Source organism: Cervus elaphus, chromosome 30 (assembly GCF_910594005.1).
Source record: "Cervus elaphus chromosome 30, mCerEla1.1, whole genome shotgun sequence".
NCBI classification, from domain to species: domain Eukaryota; kingdom Metazoa; phylum Chordata; class Mammalia; order Artiodactyla; family Cervidae; genus Cervus; species Cervus elaphus.
The window spans coordinates 85,857,924-85,877,048 of NC_057844.1; the positions used below are offsets into that span (position 1 = coordinate 85,857,924).

General features: G+C 61.6%; 1 protein-coding gene across 1 annotated transcript in view; it reads right to left on the minus strand.

The window, feature by feature from the left end:
- The window catches only part of RASA3 (RAS p21 protein activator 3), a 90,392-nt gene that overhangs the window by 4,370 nt on the left and 66,897 nt on the right, over positions 1 to 19,125 (minus strand). Inside the window, exons 9-22 of the mRNA XM_043891548.1 lie at positions 18,578 to 18,682; positions 17,421 to 17,577; positions 15,220 to 15,368; positions 14,559 to 14,673; positions 14,008 to 14,082; positions 13,481 to 13,604; positions 13,067 to 13,173; positions 12,056 to 12,133; positions 9,799 to 9,876; positions 9,336 to 9,409; positions 8,526 to 8,632; positions 8,155 to 8,237; positions 4,611 to 4,819; positions 4,371 to 4,474 (exon numbers count right to left, since the gene is read on the minus strand). Coding sequence (XP_043747483.1) covers positions 4,371 to 4,474; positions 4,611 to 4,819; positions 8,155 to 8,237; positions 8,526 to 8,632; positions 9,336 to 9,409; positions 9,799 to 9,876; positions 12,056 to 12,133; positions 13,067 to 13,173; positions 13,481 to 13,604; positions 14,008 to 14,082; positions 14,559 to 14,673; positions 15,220 to 15,368; positions 17,421 to 17,577; positions 18,578 to 18,682 — 1,565 coding nt within the window. The remainder of the gene's footprint in view (positions 1 to 4,370; positions 4,475 to 4,610; positions 4,820 to 8,154; positions 8,238 to 8,525; positions 8,633 to 9,335; positions 9,410 to 9,798; positions 9,877 to 12,055; positions 12,134 to 13,066; positions 13,174 to 13,480; positions 13,605 to 14,007; positions 14,083 to 14,558; positions 14,674 to 15,219; positions 15,369 to 17,420; positions 17,578 to 18,577; positions 18,683 to 19,125) is intronic.

Consider the following 19,125-nt stretch of genomic DNA (forward strand, 5'->3'; position numbering starts at 1 on the left):
CACCTCATCTCCTCATCACTACCACTGTCACCCTCATCACCTCATCTCCTCATCACCAGCATCATCACCCTCATCACCTCATCTCCTCATCACCCGCATCATCACCATCATTGTCTCATCTCCTCATCACCAGCATCATCACCCTCATCGTCTCATCTCCTCATCACCAGCATCATCACCCTCATCTCCTCATCACCAGCATCATCACCCTCATCACCTCATCTCCTCATCACCAGCATCATCACCATCATTGTCTCATCTCCTCATCACCAGCATCATCACCCTCATCGTCTCATCTCCTCATCACCAGCATCATCACCCTCATCTCATCTCCTCATCACCAGCATCATCACCCTCATCGCCTCATCTCCTCATCACCAGCATCATCACCATCATTGTCTCATCTCCTCATCACCAGCATCATCACCCTCATCTCCTCATCTCCTCATCACCAGCATCATCACCCTCATCGTCTCATCTCCTCATCACCAGCATCATCACCCTCATCACCTCATCTCCTCATCACCAGCATCATCACCCTCATCACCTCATCTCCTCATCACCAGCATCATCACCCTCATCACCTCATCTCCTCATCACCAGCATCATCACCCTCATCACCTCATCTCCTCATCACCAGCATCATCACCCTCATCTCCTCATCTCCTCATCACCAGCATCATCACCCTCATCTCCTCATCTCCTCATCACCAGCATCATCACCCTCATCACCTCATCTCCTCATCACCAGCATCATCACCCTCATCGCCTCATCTCCTCATCACCAGCATCATCACCCTCATCGCCTCATCTTCTCATCACCAGCATCATCACCCTCATCGCCTCATCTCCTCATCACCAGCATCATCACCCTCATCGCCTCATCTCCTCATCACCAGCATCATCACCCTCATCGCCTCATCTCCTCATCACCAGCATCATCACCATCGTCACCTCATCTCCTCCATCGCCAGCATCATCACCCTCATCTCCTCCATCGCCAGCATCATCACCATCGTCACCTCATCTCCTCATCACCAGAATCATCACCCTCATCACCTCATCCCCTCATCACCAGCATCATCACCCTCATCACCTCATCTCCTCCATCACCAACATCATCACCATCGTCACCACCATCACCTTCATCACCATCACATCACCTTCACCACCTCCATCATCACCATCACCACCTCCATCATCACTATTACTGTCATCACCATTGTCACAGAAAGCTTCACTGCCTTTACTGACTCAGAAGGAATCTCCTAATTCTTACTGAAAAACCACGAGTCTGTGCAAAGGGTAACTGAGATTTAAACATTCAAGGGAAAAGGGAACACGGTGTGAGGAAGATGACGGTTCCACACTTAAGAGATAAAGAAGCAGAGACCCGGGGGCACCAGAGTCGGGGGGACACACCGGCTGACGAGCCCGCGTCAGCCTGCCTCTGTTCCCCGAAGCCCTGCTGTGCTAACTGCTTGGCCTGGAGCAAGTCACTGAAGCGCCGAGCCTCAGTGAGCCGTGTTGGGAGACGGGGCTGCTGAGAGCAGGATGGGAATCACGGAAGGACCACACTGGGGAGGTGGACGGGGTGGAGACAGGGTGCAGGCAGGGAGACCCAGGCCGCCTTAGGATGGGGCTGCGTGAACTGCTTCACAGGGTGGTCGGTGGGCCTCTTCCTGGAGGAGGAAGTCGGCGCTGCCTGGTGGGCGATGCGCCAGCTGGTCTCGCAGGGGATGCCAACGTGGCTCTGAATTAGGGTCTGTGTGCTGAGCACTGGGGCTCCCCGGGTGGCTCAGCGATACAGAACCTGTCTGCAAGGCAGAAGACTCAGGCTCGACCCTGGGTCGGGAAGCTCCCCTGGAGGAGGGCATGGCAGCCCACTCCAGTGTTCTTGCCTGGAGACTCCCACGGACAGAGGGGCCTGGCGGGCTGCAGTCCTCGGGGTCGCCCAGAGTCAGACACGATTCAAGTGATGCAGCGGCAGCGGCAGCGCCGTGCACCGTCCCAGGGCGTCAGGGAGCACGGCCAGGGTGACAGGAGCACGCTGGGAGAGGCTGGGAGGAGGGCCCAAGATTAGGCTGGGGGAGCAGGTCTTAATTCTGAGCCCGATGTCAGACACCAGACTTGTGACTGGACCAAAAACAGACCCCGAGCATCTGGAGGCCAGGAAGCTCACCCACTCCTCTTTAACAGGCTCCCAAAAGCGAGCCTGGCAGTGCTGGATTTCGTGCTGATGCCCGCCGGCAGCGGGCATGGTTTTATGAAACAGCTCCAGGAACAAGGAGAAGCACAGGGCAGACACGGACAGGTCAACATGCGGACTTGCCGATGGGCCAGCCACATCCTGAGGACCAGAGGGCGGCGAGGTGGACTCTGCCAGGTGACAACGGAGGTAAGGTACTTGAAGTCAGGAGGACACCCAAGGGCCAGGTGATGCAGGACACAAAGACCCACAGGCCCAGCCACACATCAGTGTCTGCGCCCCGAGACGGAAGGTCAGGCCCACCCGGTCGCAGGGCGGACGGCGGCCCTGGGCCTGCATGCAGTGCTGCTTTGCGTCTGGAGTCACTCCGAGCCCTCCCCAGGCCCAGATGACCGGGTCTGTGCCCGGGGCACAGATAGGGTGGCCAGTCACCATCACCAGGACCCCGGCTGCACGGCTCTGATGGCAGCCGGGGCCCCACGCCAGCCCCTCAGCAGGGATCCTGCCAGCCCTGCTCTGGGCCCGCCCGCCCGAGGCCCCAGCTGCACCATCACCAAGCTCCCGGGGAGCACTGAGCAGGGTCCGTGCGTGAGGGTTGGGGACGGGTGACAGCGACACAGCCACCTCCAAGCCCCGAGAGGCTGCTTCTCCAGGGGAGCGGCCTTGGTACACAGGAGCCCACAGGCTGAGTGCTCAGGGCAGTCTGGCGAACACAGACAAGATCCCAAAGGGATGAGAGCCTCTGAAGGCAGACTGTCGGCCTCAAGGAAGCACTGAGGTTCCAGGCAGAGGCCTGAAGACCGTGGAAAGTGACTCAGTGCTTTGGCGCCTCCGTGAAGTGGGGGACACGGTCCCCAATCCTACTGACATCCTGTGTACCCTGCTTGTCAAGATCACTGCTGCCCAGGAGGGAGGCGAGGTGCTCAAGACCCCTTTCCCTCTGCTGGACGTCCATCCACCCATCCAGCAAACAGGTGCCGAGTGCCTCCTGAGTTCCGGGTGTGGGGATGAGTCACACCAGACTTGCTTCTCAAGGCTCATGTGCATCACAGGTGAAGTGCTCTGAGACGACCATCATCGCAAAGACAGAGGCGAGCACAGGCTGTTGGGTGGAGGGGAACCTGCAGGCCACGGGGGTGTGAGACTGTGGGTGCGTCAGGGGCAAGGGCACAAGGGTCGCTGTGTGGCGCTGTGCACAGAGGGAGGTGGGCCTAAGAACAGCAGGCGGAGCTCACGGACAGGCAGCTGCATGCCTGTCAAAGCAGGCCACACGGACACTTCCAGGCCAGACCAGTGGACAACAAGAGTCTGACAGTCTTGTTTCCAGGCTCCTTCTGGGGGGCTTCAGGGCCCACTGCAGACTGTCCGACCCCAGCTCTGAGAAGCACCGGCCCCAGGGCATGGCTGGGGGATCCGTCCTGCATCTGCCTCTCGTGATGCAGCCCAGCCAAGCCCCTGGGCCTCCTGACTTGTCCCACCTACACTGCTTAGTTCAGTAGGGCAAGAAGAGCAACGAACACCCAGAGAGACGCAGCTGCATCGACATGCCTGGAGCTGCTGGGCAGGCACACTCGCTCACACACGGGTCCACACTCATGTGCACACACTCACACGGGTCCACACACATGTATACACACACTCACAACTGTCCATTCATGCACACTCGCTCACACACGGGTCCATACTCATGTGCACACACTCACACAGGTCCACACAGATGTATACACACACTCACAACTGTCCATTCATGCACACACGCTCATACACGGGTCCACACTCATGTGCACACACTCACACAGGTCCACACACATGTATACACACACTCACAACTGTCCATTCACAGTCCATTCATGTACACATGCGCTCACAAGTGTCCACACTCATGCACACAACATAAAAGGTCCACACTCATGCACACACACACACACACACACACACATGCTCATGTCTCTCTGGAAAATGAAACCCTCTGGGGGCATGGGAGTTACTAAGACATAGGACCTTCTCAAGAATTTTGCAGTTCAGAGGCGGCAAGCTAAATCCCATCTTAAAATTACCCACAGAAACTGTTCCTAAAGTAACTTTCCAGAACAGCCACCAGCCTGCAGAAGCCTCCTCCGCTCCAGCGCTGTAACGCTGGCTCCCCCCAGCCCCGCCTCACCTTGCATCTTCTCGAGTTTGCTCATGTACGAGCTGAAGAGGGAGTAGATGCGTTCGGTCTCTCGGTCCCCGTCGATGTCCAGCTGGATGTTTGCTGGGAGGCCGCTGCACAGACACATGAGAGCGGTGGAGAGGAGGAGGGTCAGTTGTGATGTTGGTCACTTAGCGGCCCCTAAGGATGGAGGACCCGGCCCCTCACTGACCCCTGCTGGGGCTGGGGCGCTGACTGGTCACGACCTACCCAGTGCAGGGGGAGCAGCCCGCGGCCGTGTCCGAGGAGGCCCTGCAGCACAGCCAGTGGCCGTTCAGGTAGGCGGACGGGTGGTAGACGGCCAGGCGCTTCTGGTTGCGCTGGCTCACCTTGGTGAGGATGTCAGTCCAGGCTCTGGCCTCCACGCAGTTGTTGGCCTGGATGTACAGCGCCCGCTCGGGCTGGATGACCTGGAACATCTGAGAGCAGGAGGGCTCAGGGGGGCGCACGGCAGAGCCCCCGGCCTGCACCGCGAGGGCTGCCACTGGCCGTGCCAACCCGCCCAGGCTGCATGGGGGCACGGTGAGGCGGCAAGGCTTGGCTGGCTCAGCCCTGCTCGGCTGGGTTGGGCGCTGCCTTTCCTGGGCCCCAGGTGTACCGCCAGCCTGCCCCCGGGATGGCTGAAGTGGATGTGGCCGTTACACAAAAGTGCCAGCTTCCCTGGGCCTCCTTCTTCCTTGAGTGAGACGGACTTTGTGCAAGACATGCCCCAGCAGACCTGTCCAGCCTCCTATCTGCATCCCCAGACCGGCTTCAGGACCAGTGCACGTGCTGTTGTCCATCCGAGAGGTGCCCCTCTCAGCCTGCCATGCCAGGGGCCCCTCCTCTGCCCTCCAGGCAGATGCTATGTCCCCCCTGAGGCTTCTCAGAGCCTCTGTTGCCGTTCCTGTTTATTATTCACTCAACAAACACTCCTGCGTCCAAGGCATTGTCCAAAGTTCTGGGGACTCAGTTGCCCAAACGGAGTTTCTGCTCTTGTGAGCGTCTAGCCAGCCAAAGACAAGAGTGAACCCAGGGCACAGGGGCTGTGTGAGGGAGGAGGGCTAGCGAGGGTCAGGAGAGAACCTCTAGGTAAATGGTCCTCCAGCTGCAATCGGATGGGCCACCTGGAGTTAACTGAGCTGAGTGGGGGCAGTGTGCAGCAGGGGCAAAGGCCCTGGGGCAGCCAGGGCTGGGCACTCCCAGCAGACACAGCCAGGCCGCCCACAGAAGAGCAGGGAGGTCGGCAGGCTTGGCCCCGGGAGGGCTGTCAGGCTGGACTTGTCAGACGGCGCAGGGGGCCAAGAGTTAGGGTATCAAAGTCCAAGGTGGCCTTTGCAAGGTGGGGAGGTGTGCTCAGAGAGGCAAGACAGAACAGGATTTGAAGGATTCCCAGAGGAGCTGGAGTTCAGGTTCCTGAGAGAATAGCCAAGGCTCCTCTGGCCGGCCCTACCCACACAAGCACTGTTGCACAGGCCGCAGACTGCACAATCTGTATACAGCTGGACAGAGGCAACACCCTGGAGGAAGGCACTCTGTTCCAATCCCCCCATGGGCTGGGCCCTCCGACAGGGCCTGCACTCTCCAGGCCTTCGAAAACGTCTCGCAAGTGGAGGAGGACGCTGGCCTACAGTTAGCTCGTGGGAACACCTCTGGGGAGGCAGCAAGAGAAAAGAACTCTGAAATTGGGAATTTCCTCTAATACTTCTCACACTAATTCTTCTAATTATTATCATTAAGGAATCACTCTACACCTGATGGAATGAGCGACTCTGGCTGCTTCAGGGTACGGTTCCACACCGTGTCCCTCCCTGGTCGTTGGGAGTGGGCTGCCCCCAGCCCCATCCTGGGGGCACCTGTCACCGGCCTGGGGGGCGCCGCAATGCTGTGCAGACACACACAGGGCAGGACAAGGGTGCGGACCACCCTCGCACCTGCCACGGGGCCACCTCCCAGCCCAAGACATCACCTCAGATCGCCCTGGGGGCAGGGAGGAAGCCAAGGTCAGGAGCCAGCGCGGGATGAGGGCAGCTGCCTCTGACCATCCGCCTAGCCAGCACTAACCCTCTGTGGCCACGGGGCTGGCCTCAGACCAGACAGAGGCCAGGCAGACCCACCCCGTGCAGCTGGAGGCAGCTACGCAAACCAGACCTCCTGCAGGGGTCCAGCGCCGGGGGCAGACAGACGTGGGGTGGGAGGATCAGACTTGGCCAGGGTCTCTGAGCCGGGAGAGGGACTGGTGGACACCGGACGCTCGGGCCTGGAGGGGCTGCGGCAGCAGCTTGGGGCAACAATGGGGAGGCGGGGAGGCGGGTCTGGGGCGCCGCGGTCGGCCCAGGCCGGTCCTGCCCCCACGCAAGAGGGTCAGCTCCCAGCCAGCTCCAGGTCCTCCTCCTCGGCATGGTCATGGGGGAGTGGTCCCGAGACACGAGGGTGCTCAGTGACCTCGGAGGACACAGGACGCAGATGCCCAGAGCCTAGAGGGCACCCCGCTGAGCCCCAAAGGGCATGGGAGGCAACTTGTCTGAACACTGAAATGAAACCCCTCCTCACGGGAGGGTCCCTTGTGCAAAGGGCTCCAGATGACCATCCTCAGGATCCTGCTCAACCGGAACGTCCCCAGAACCATAAACCATGACGACTCAACACATAAAGGGGAACCGACTATGCGGAGGCCCCTTGCTGGGCTCCGCCTGCCGTCCACTTGGCCTGTGAGCACCCTGAGGATGACGACTGTCTGGCAGAGGAGAGCGCAAGGCGCTGACCGCCTGGCCAGGTGGTTCCTGCCCGCTCCATCCACCTGATGAAGGGGTGTCCTGGCCACCACCGTCCTCAGGGAGACCCAGTGGGGTCATCTCTCCTTCCACCCAGCCCTCGGGACACGGAAACAAGCCACAGAGAAGAGAGGCTCAGTCTGGGGCCGCTGAGCAGATGCCTACACTCCCGACGGGGCTTCGCCCACTGACGGCTGGACAGCGGGGCCCACGCTGTCCGCCACCCTCCCGGTCACAGTCAGGGTCTCTTAGGAAGACCAGTGAACCGTGTGTAGGATTTCAAGTTTTATCTATCAGTATTTACACCCCATCTGCCTTCAAAAAAGACTGCACATGACTTACACAAAATGCATCTAATGAAACTGAAAAAATATAAAAAATATTTTAAAAATTAGAAACAGAATTAGAGAAGAGAAATGGCAGCAGACTCAGGATAAACAGGACCTAAGTTCGCAGATTTTCTGAGAAAAACAGACAACCCAGAAAAGCCCTCGGATCAGGCTCTGGGAAGACAGCTGAGGGAGGTGGGACAGAGGGCCAGGACCCCACGGTGCCCACACGAGGCTGCAGGGACCTGCCGCCCGGAGACGAGCCCCTCGGAAAGTGGGTCGTCCTGGCGGCCAGTGTGGCCCCTGTGCCCCCCTCGGAGCTTGCAGGGGGACAGGAGGGGCAGGGTGGCTGTGTTTCCTCCTCCCCAGCGTGTGGCGCTGCTCGCCAGGCAGAAGCCAGGCACTGTCCTCCACCCCCACGGCCCCCACAGTGTCAGGGGAGCAAAGGCAAAGCGGGGGTCCCCAAGCTGTGTGCCAGCGCTCGGATGGTCAGCAGAGGTGGGCCTGTGGGAGGCCCATCAGGATGGAGGGCCCCACAGCCTCCGCCCAAAGCTGACTTTGGGAGAAACCCCATGGGTCCTGGCCGACCCGATGGGCAGGGTGGGCTCTCTGCTTCACAGGTCCAGGAGCAGACCAGGGCCTGGGGTGGGGCGGGGTGGGTGCGGGACTCACATTCTTCATCTTGAAGGACTCCTCCTCCAGCGGCTCCACGGCCAGGATGTTCTCGATGGGGATACTGTAGAGAGGCAGGTCCCCTGCGGCAGAGCACGCCATGAGCTCCAGGAGGGGCCGGTCCCCCCGCAGGCTCCCACGGGCCTCGAGTCCCCTGGGGATGCCCACCATCCAGACCAGGCCACCCATATGGGACAAGGGTGTCCAGCCCGAGACACGCCACCCAGGCCACCCTCTCAGAGCCCCCACCTCCCATGTAAGGAAGTGCTCACCCCAAAAGCAACCTGGAGCCCCACGGGGCCCAAGGTGAGGCTCTGATCCCTTGGAATAAAATATGTGAAAACAAGTAAAAAGTGACCTTGTCTTGTTACCTTTGCTTTTCTGGTAAGTAAATTCATGGTTTGTCAGGCGGAACCATCTTTTCTTAAAATTCTTCATCCCAAATCGTTTTCTCCCTTGTGCCCTCTTAATCATGAACCTGCCGTGAACAGGCCAGTTTGGTGGGTGAGTGGCCGAGGGCTGGGGCCAGGGCACCTGCCTGCCCACCCCCGCAGGCCAAAGTCACAAAATCAGAATAGCTCGCCACTTCCACTCCTGTGACATTTGATACGGATTATGGGGTTTCAGTATCTTATTTCCAAGGGACAGGATTTAACAATCAAAAGATGAAGGCCTCTACTTGTGATAAGTTTAGCCCCTGGGTTGGTGTCAACTGTCAACCTCAGGTTGCAAGTTGCTGACAACCCTGGTCTCCCAGAGCTCCTGCCCTCAAAACGTGGGCTGAAGGTGCTCCCAGAGCCAGTGCGGCAGTAGGCCCTGGCCCTGCAAGCATGTACTGGAGGCAAAGACAGTAGGAAGCCAGGGGCTCTGGGCTGCGTCCTGCGCTCTGGGCCCCGGCGGGGGACGCTCCTGCATGGGGGGCTGATGGAGGGCAGGGGCCCTCACTCTGCTGAGGGAGCCACCAGGCAGAAGCCTCTGACTACTTGGGGGCCGTTCAGTCTCCCCCCAACCCCCGCCCTGCAGACGGGTGTTTCTCCTCCTCTCTGCCTCAGCAGAGAACAAGCACAGGGGTGCAGCTCTGAGGTGTCTCAGAGCCACAGACCAAAGCCCCAGGCAGCTCTGGACACCCCTGGCCCCGCGGGCAGGCCCCCTGGCCCCGAGCCTCCTTCCTGCCGCCTCACCCTTCCTTAAGCAGGATGGGCTGCTGCACGCTCTTGGGGTCTCTTCTCCCGGAGGATGAGATCAAATCCAGGAACTGAAGTGGGACGGAAAGCAGACAGTTATGGGGAAACTGCAAGAACTGCCTGGGCACCCTACGTCTCCTGCAGCCAGAGGAGAGGCGGGTCTGAGCGCAGGGGCAGGCAGAGCCCCTCAAGGAACCACAGAGGCTGGGCCCCACCTCAGCCTGCCCCTCCCGGGAAGGTCTCGCTGCACCCAGAGCTGCGCCTGCTCCAGAGAGCCGCCAGGCCCCAGGTGACTCGTGGAGGTTCACCCTCCCCTTTCCCGGAGCTCGAAGCCACCCCGGCTCCCTCCCAGCTCCCCACCTCCAGGTTTGGCCCCTCACGGCCTCCCCGCTCAGCTCAGCCTCCCACCAGTCACCCACCTCCGCCTCTGGGAGTCTGTGTAACTGATGCTGAGACTTACGTTTTTCACCGCGTCAGCGTACTTCTGCTCATTGAAGAATTCGTAGAACGCAGCCATGTAGGACTCCTTAAAACTGGCCTAAAACAGAAAAGGTCACTTAAACGAAGCCTGAGGTCGCTTGGCCCAAACCTGAAAGACCTGGAGTGTGGACGCAACAAGCCTCAGCTCGGGGCTGAGAACAAGAGGCCGGCATCTCTTTCCAGCAGTGCGGAGTGCAGGCACGCCCCTGCTGCAGAGACCTGCCGCACGCCACAGGAGGGGCTCCACTCAAGCTGTGCTTAAAATGCCAACTACACAGGGTCCTGGTCCTGGGTGAGACCTGTCACGCACGATTCAACACCCTTCGCGGGCATGTGGCTCCTAGATGCATTGCTGGGATGGGGGGGGTCCTCACTTTCAGGAGTCAGGTCAATGGCAGGAGGAACCTGGGGGTCTCTGTCCACATGAGTCACTTTATTACAAGGGGATCTGTGTGGACCTCAGCCCGGCAGGGGCCCGCTCATTGCTTCGGCTGACAGATGCTGGGCTGACGGACAGACAGAGCATGGGGCTTGGGCCTGCTTCTGTGTGTGTCACTTAGGTTCTGAGAAAGCTGAGCATTTGGCCTGCAGGGGCTGCTGTCTGCAGGGCTGGGGTGGGGCATGTGGGGCCGTGAACACAGTAGGGGGGCAGGGGCCACTGTCTGCAGGGCTGGGGGCTGGGGTCACGCGGGGCTGTGGACATAGGAGAAGGGCAGGGGCGGGGGCCCCTGTGGGTCGCGGCTCTACCTTTTCCCGACAAAGCCTGATGGGCCCACCTCTGAGCAGCAGGCCACGTCACAGCCCGTGCATGGAGGACCCAGCACCCGCACCACGGTCCTCATGTGTGGACCTCAGGGCCCCGCAGTCAGTCTCAAGGAGCCCCAGTGAAGGGGAGACAAATGAGCTCAGGCCTGGGGAAGGAGGGGCTGCCTCTGGCTGTGTGTGAAGGCTTTGGTCACTGGGAGGCGCCTCAACTTCCTTAAAGTGCTCAGGCTGAGAATGCCCAGCTGTGCAGTGGGGCTGGGTAGTGTCTGCCGCCAAGGGCACACGTCTGCAGATCCACATACAGCAGTGGAAGTGCCAGCCACTTACAGGGGACAGTTACCATGCACAGGCGGCACCACAGTCCACAGGGGACAGTCACCACCTACAGGGACAGTCGCCACATACAGGTGATGTCCCCACCCATGAGGGATGTCACCACCTGCAGGGACAGTCGCCATGTACAGGTGATGTCACCACCTACAGGGACAGTCGCCATGCACAGGAGACATCACCACCCACAGGCAACATCACAACCTGTAGGGTCAGTCACCATGTACAGGTGATGTCACCACCCATGAGGGATGTGACCACCTACAGGGACAGTCTTGATGTACAGGTGACATCATGGCCCATGGGGGACGGTCACCACCTAGAGGGACAGTCACCATGTACAGGTGACGTCACCACCCATGAGGGATGTCACCACCTGCAGGGACAGTCATCATGCACAGGCGACATCACCACCCATGGGCAACATCACTACCTGTAGGGACAGTCACCACGTACAGGTGATGTCACCACCCATGAGGGATGTCACCACCTACAGGGACAGTCATCATGCACAGGCGACATCACCACCCACGGGCAACATCACAACCTGTAGGGACAGTCGCCACGTACAGGTGATGTCCCCACCCATGAGGGATGTCACCACCTGCAGGGACAGTCGCCACGTACAGGTGATGTCCCCACCCATGAGGGATGTCACCACCTACAGGGACAGTCGCCATGCACAGGAGACATCACCACCCACAGGCAACATCACAACCTGTAGGGTCAGTCACCATGTACAGGTGATGTCACCACCCATGAGGGATGTGACCACCTACAGGGACAGTCTTGATGTACAGGTGACATCATGGCCCATGGGGGACGGTCACCACCTAGAGGGACAGTCATCATGTACAGGTGATGTCACCACCCATGAGGGATGTCACCACCTGCAGGGACAGTCGCCATGTACAGGTGACATCACTGCCCAACGGGACAGTCACCATGTATAGGTGACATGTCATCACCACCCATGGGTGACGTCACACCTTCAGGGGATGCCACCACCACCTGCTGTTACTCTGTTCCTCCCAAAAGGTGCTCTTACAGCCTCATATGGGGAGGCCATGTGGTGACTCTCCTCATCCTATTATTCCACGTCCTCCTTTGTATTGAAAAGAGAATTAAAGTCAGTGACTCACAGACTTGGACTTGGACAGACTGCCTAGAGTCTGAATGGTCTTCGAAACAAGTGTCAGCGTCCTCGATGTCTGTGGGTCCTGCCAGAGACAAGAAGGTGACGGTCTCTCAGACGAGTTGTGCTGAGCCCAGCACTGCCACCAATAAAAGGAAGCGCACCCCTAAAAGCGGTCCCGTCGTGCCTGTCATCCGTGAGGGAGCAGCTAAACACAAGCCTGCTGGATTCACAGGTCCCTGCAAACCCTCCACCTGTACGGCTGGGAACTGCTGAAAAGGCGGGCCCTCGGGCCACTCACGCCCAGCGCTGCCAGCCAAGGGGCCGGTCTCTGGCCACATCTCCCAGGACCTGCCCAGGGGCCCCTCGCCCTCCACATCGCTCACAGGCTGAACTCAAACCCAGGAATGGGCCATCACCCTGGGCTTTCCACCAAGCACTGGGGCCGCCTGGCACATTGTGCATGAGGATGTGGGCCTCGCTCAGGGTCATGGTGGGAGCGCACATGCTCACCAAAAGTCCATGCTGACCACCTGGCCTGAATATGACTGAATATGCCCAAGGTCAGACACACTCTGTCTTCCCATGGTGGGTGGGGTGGCGTCAGCCCTCAGCTGAAGCCCTGGTCATACCATCTGACGGTTTTAATGACATGACTTAGATCAGAATGTCTCAGCACCTTCCGGAGATAAGGACTTGAGGGCCTGTGGCTCATCCATAACTCAGTTACCACGTGGAGCTGTCTCTGCACCTTCCCCAACTCGGCTAGCAGCACCTTCCCTAACCCCTGTGGGTCCAGGGGGCTGGACGGGTCAGGAGGGCTGGACGGGTCAGGAGGGCTGGGCGGGTCAGGGCAGTGGGACAGGTCAGGGAAGCTGGGCGGGTCAGGGCAGCTGGACGGGTCAGGAGGGCTGGATGGGTCAGGGCAACTGGGCGGGTCAGGGCGGCTGGACGGGTCAGGGCGGCTGGGCGGGTCTGGTTGACTAGTCCCCGTGTGCTTTGCCTGAGCCTCACTCACCGTGTGGTGGGGCGTGAGCTGGAAGAGGTTGGGGGACAGGATGGCTGGAGCGAAGAACCGCAGGAAAATGAAGCTGCTCACAGCTGTGTACCGTACATCCAGGTCATCTGTGGTGGAGACAGACAGACAGACTTGCCTGGGCTTCTGGAGCCACAGGGAGAAACCAGGGCGGGGAAGAAAACAGGAGCCACGGGGACAAAGCTCGGCTGGGAGCTGCGACTCCCTGGGCCGGGCTGGGGTCTGACTCCCCCAGGGGCGGGTATAGACAGGGGAGAGTAGACAGCGGGGGGAGAGCTGGGGGTGCAAACAGGGGGCCCTCCACGATGGTGCCCGACCCCTCCCAGCAGCAACGGCCGGAGCCCTAACCCTGCCGGGGCCTGGAGGCCTCTCCGTGAGGGGCCCACGAGCACTCACCCTGGAAGCGCTTGGCAGCCGCCTCCCGCAAAGAGAAGAAGATGTCACACATGACGGTGGGGCAGCTCACCCCCGATTTGGTGATGACGCTGAACACGCGGTCCACGAACTGCCGCAGGTTCTCCTGCAAAGGCGCAGGGCAGTGCCGGCTGCACCCAGCCATCCCGGGACTGCGGAGCTGGCTGCTCAGAGCCCCGCGGCCCCCAGGGCCCTCAGGCAAGACTTCCCGCCACGGGTCAGGACCAGCGCGCTGTGGAGTCCAGACCCTGCATCCAACCAGGGAGGGCGGAGGGGCACGTTGTGGCCGCCCCCACTGCCGACCAAGGGCCCATAGATGGCCACGGGATGCGACCTCCAAAGGCCAGGACCCCTCTGGGCTCTTAGAGGCACAGACAGCGTGAGCCGCGGGCCGGGCCTGGAGCAGTGTGGCGGCTGGTGCCTGAGTGGCCCCCACAGCGCTGCAGGTCAGGCACCCTGGCCCCACACCCTGCCCATCCTGAGCGTGCGGCAGGGCACACGGGCCTCACCATGTTGCTCTCCAGGCTCTCACCGTCCTTCAGCCTCACGGGGTCAATCTCACAGGACTTGTGACTCTGGCAAATCTACAAAGAGCGTTTGGGACAAGCCACACATGAGCTGATCTGGGGCCCAGGCGGGCGGAGGTCCCAGCGGGCCTGGCCAGACCACGGAGCGCCAGCTCAAGGGGGGTGAGCTCCCATGGGTTCACTCACGGGTCACCACAAGGCACCCTCAGGGCTCGGTTCACAGAGCAAACCGGAATCTAGTCTCAGTCCTCGCAACTGCAAAGGACCCGTTTCCTGTGAAACGGTTCTGAGGAAACGCCCCTCCGGGAAAGGGGACCCGGAGGAGCGGCCTCTAGGACTGGGGAAGGAGGCGTCCTCCCGTGCGTCCTCCTGTCTGAGCGGAATGACGGACTTTCTGAAGTATTTTTCTAATTTGAGAAAATGAGGGAGGCTCTGGGATGCTCCAAGGCCCCCTTGGGAGGCGGGGGAGGCTGGCGTGGCGGCAACAGCTCTGGGCTCCGGGGGCGCCGGCCTCCCCTCCTGCTGGCCCTCACCTCCTCTATGGTGGGTTTCAGGGTGACGTGTAGGTACTGCATGCCCGCCAGCTTCATTGTCTCATCGATGCACTTGGATGTCAGCGAGTTTCCTCGGAAGATGGTGTTGGGGTCCCTAGAAAACAGCACGGATAGGGAGGCGTCCAGGGAGTGGGGGGCTGCCCTGACCAATGAACACCTTGCAGCAGCCAGGGGTCCAGGCCTGCCTGCTGTGTAACTAACCCCCCACCACTACAGCCACCACGGGGCCCCCCGGGCCCTGCACTTCGAGAGCCGCATCTGGTCTTTAGGGACACAGGACAGCACCAGGGGCAGAGGGTGGCCTTGCCACAACGCCACAGACACGTGTGGGTCTTTCTGAGCCGTTGGTCCCAGCAGAGCCCGCCTCCTAGAACAGCTGCAGGCCCTGGGGAGCAGGGACCCGGCCCCTGACCCGGGCTTCTTGCTCACCCTGCAGTCCCAACCTCGGAACTGAGCTGCCCCCAGGCACCCGGCTCCCCGCTCTCCCGCCCCCCCCAACTCGTTTCCAGGAGAAGAGGCAAAATTTTAGAAGAGCCAGCGTGTTGGTGATGTCCGCGTGGCTGCCTGCAGCTGCCTGGGCCCCGCCCAGCCCCGCATCAGGCCGGGACCCCAGAGGGCCTCGGGCCCGGCTGGCACTCACTGGGTCCTGCGGACCTCGGCGCTGGCGATGGCACTGATGAACGGCACCACCCGGCCGTAGTGCAGGAAGAGCCGCACCAGCGGGATGGCCGCCTCCTGCTTCTCCCTGCAGACCTCGCCCAGGATGTGAGCCGCCGACGCGGAGACAGGCTGGGGCAGGGTGCGGGAAGTGAGCCCCTGCCCGCCCGGCCCGCTCCCGGTGCCCCGCCCACCGCCCACAGCAGTACCAGCCGCTGTGCAGAGGGCCCACCCGCGACCCTGGGGCCACAGTCAGAGACACCGCACGTCCTGGGCCTGCCGGGTTGTCGTGACTCTCCTGTGGGGTGTGGGGGTTCCCGTGGCTGTCCTGCAGGGTGTGGGGGTTCCCATGGCTGTCCTGCAGGGTGTGGGGGTTCCCATGGCTGTCCTGTGGGGTGTGGGGGTTCCCGTGGCTGTCCTGCAGGGTGTGGGGGTTCCCATGGCTGTCCTGCAGGGTGTGGGGGTTCCCATGGCTGTCCTGTGGGGTGTGGGGGTTTCCGTGGCTGTCCTGCAGGGTGTGGGGGTTCCCATGGCTGTCCTGCAGGGTGTGGGGGTTCCCATGGCTGTCCTGTGGGGTGTGGGGGTTCCCATGGCTCTCCTGTGGGGTGTGGGGGTTCCCGTGGCTCTCGTGTGGGGTGTGGGGGTTCCCATGGCTGTCCTGTGGGGTGTGGGGGTTCCCGTGACTCTCCTGTGGGGTGTGGGGGTTCCTGTGACTCTCCTGTGGGGTGTGGGGGTTCCCGTGGCCGTCCTGTGGGGTGTGGGGTTTCCCGTGGCCATCCTGTGGGGTGTGGGGGTTCCCGTGGCAGTCCTGTGGGGTGTGGGGGTTCCCGTGGCTGTCCTGTGGGGTGTGGGGGTTCCTGTGGCTGTCCTGTGGGGTGTGGGGTTTCCCATGGCTCTCCTGTGGGGTGTGTGGGTTCCCGTGGCTCTCCTGTGGGGTGTGGGGGTTCCCGTGACTCTCCTCTGGGGTGTGGGGGTTCCTGTGGCTGTCCTGTGGGGTGTGGGGGTTCCCGTGGCTCTCGTGTGGGGTGTGTGGGTTCCCGTGGCTGTCCTGTGGGGTGTGGGGGTTCCCGTGGCTCTCATGTGTGGTGTGGGGGTTCCCGTGGCTCTCATGTGTGGTGTGGGGGTTCCCGTGGATGTCTTGTGGGGTGTGGGGGTTCCCGTGGCTGTCCTGTGGGGTGTGGGGGTTCCCGTGGCTCTCGTGTGTGGTGTGGGGGTTCCCGTGGCTGTCCTGTGGGGTGTGGGGGTTCCTGTGATTGTTCTGTGGGGTGTGAGGGTTCCCGTGGCTCTCGTGTGGGGTGTGTGGGTTCCCGTGGCTGTCCTGTGGGGTGTGTGGGTTCCCGTGGCTGTCCTGTGCGGTGTGGGGGTTCCCGTGGCTCTCGTGTGGGGTGTGTGGGTTCCCGTGGCTGTCCTGTGGGGTGTGTGGGTTCCTGTGATTGTCCTGTGGGGTGTGGGGGTTCCCGAGGCTGTCCTGTAGGTGTGGGGGTTCCCATGGCTCTCCTGTAGGGTGTGGGGTTCCCAAGGCTCTCCTGTGGACTGTGGGGGTTCCCGTGGCTCTCCTGTGGGGTTTTGGGGTTCCCGTGGCTGTCCTGTAGGGTGTGGGGTTCCCAAGGCTCTCCTGTGGACTGTGGGGGTTCCCGTGGCTCTCCTGTGGGGTTTTGGGGTTCCCGTGGCTGTCCTGTAGGGTGTGGGGTTCCCAAGGCTCTCCTGTGGACTGTGGGGGTTCCCGTGGCTCTCCTGTGGGGTTTTGGGGTTCCCGTGGCTGTCCTGTAGGGTGTGGGGTTCCCAAGGCTCTCCTGTGGACTGTGGGGGTTCCCGTGGCTCTCCTGTGGGGTTTTGGGGTTCCCGTGGCTGTCCTGTAGGGTGTGGGGTTCCCAAGGCTCTCCTGTGGACTGTGGGGGTTCCCGTGGCTCTCCTGTGGGGTTTTGGGGTTCCCGTGGCTGTCCTGTAGGGTGTGGGGTTCCCAAGGCTCTCCTGTGGACTGTGGGGGTTCCCGTGGCTCTCCTGTGGGGTTTTGGGGTTCCCATGGCTCTCCTGTAGGGTGTAGGTCCCCACCCCCAGTAAAGGGAGACACAGACAGTCCTGAGCACTAGGCAGGCTGGGAGGTCCAGGCTGAGGGCTGGGAGTGGGGGCAGGCTGCCAGGTGCCGGGTGGAGGTGGGCAGGGCCATGGGGGCCACGCAGGTACCTCCACGTCCGCAGACCTCAGCAGCAGGTCCCGCAGAGGGCTGTAGTAGTCAGAGGAGAAAACGTGGTCTTCCGTGTAGACCACATTCAAGCGCAGGGAGCCCAGATCCCCTGGCTTCAAGCTCTTGCTGCCACTGTCCCGAGGCTGAAGGAAGTACCTGGTGCGGGACACACGGACGGGTGGCATGAGGCCGCCGCTCCCCAGGGACCCTGCTGCAGTGGTCCTCCTGACATGGGCTGGGTCAGTGTCTGAGGTGAGAGGGCTCGCGGATACTGCAGGACCCACCTCCCAGGGGCCACCCCGACCCCTCCCACAGAGTCCCTGCACCTGGGGCGGCCCCCACCTGATCCCCTCAAAGGGTCTGTATTGGGGGTGGCCCCCACGGTCGCTCACTTTGGGCTGATCACAGAGCCACAGACTCAGAAGTGGGGGTGTGGGGTGGGAGGAACAGACATGGCCATGAGCAGTGCAGGAGACTCTGCAGTAAAACCATTTACCCTGGAGAATGACCCCTGAGAACAGCCATCCCTGAGCAGCGCCGGGTGGAAAGATGCTCAGAAATGGACATTAGTGGGGAGGGAGGGCTCGTACTATGGGCTGGGTGGCCCCAGGCACAGGGCACCCAGCGGTGCTCCTGACGGACACCCTTGCCCTCCCGGCCCACCCATGGCCTTGCAGCACCCAGCTGCCCTGAGCTCCCATGCCAGGCAGCCTGAGGTACGAGCAACTGAGGCACTGACCGTCTGCTGGCCTCCCGTCCAGCCCCATCCCAAGGGCAGGCTGTTGTTCAAGCAGGGCTGCCTGGGAACTGAAATAGGAATTCCAGTTTCCTGGGGCAGATGCTCCCTGGGGCACAGCACCAATGTCTGCCCACGTGTTGGCAGGTGAGTAGGCTCTGGGGTGAGGCGTGAGGCGAGTGATCTACGCCTGCCCCCACCCCAGTGGTGGGCCGGGGCGGGGAAGCCACTGTCGGGGCTCAGCCTGCGAACCTGGGGTCTGCTCTCTCCCTGTGACATGGTGATGAAACCCGTGGGCCCAGGAGCCTGGAGTCTAGGCAGGAGGCAGGGGGCGGGGTCCTGGTCTCAGGGCACCTGAGGGCCCGCCTGCTGGCACCCAGGGCCGTGAGCACAGACGCTGCCAGACCGCGGGGACCTCACCAGGCTTCGTGGGGGCTGGACTGCCGCAGCACCTTCAGCGGGACCCTCAGCTCCCCGAGGAACTCATCCCCGAACTTCAGGTTGCTGGCGTTCCACAGGTCCACCCTGGAAGGCAGAAAGCACGAGGCCTCTGACCAGGCGGCCAGGCAACGGGAACCCCGAAGCCCAGAGCTGGAGCAGGACAGGCCCGCAGGCCACTCTGAGCACAGCTGAAGCCTGAGGTCCAAGCTGCTCAGGCCCTTGGCGGGAGAGCTGCTCACCCAGAGCCCCACCCCACGGGCCCTGCAGGACAGACCCCAGCCTGTCCCCGACTGAGTGTCAGAACCTCGGGCTTCAAGGGAAATCCTGACCCACAGGAGAGCAAGCTTACACGGTGTCACATCTGGAGAAGCCCTATGGTTCTCACGAGCATGGTGGTCAGACCCACTGTGGCCACCCCAGACTCAGGCTTATGATCTGTCCCCAGACACGGGGGTGGTGCAGCAGCCAGGGAGGCAAGAGGGCTGGCGAGGCCCAGAGGGATGCTGGGCTGTGCACTAGAGGCCCCA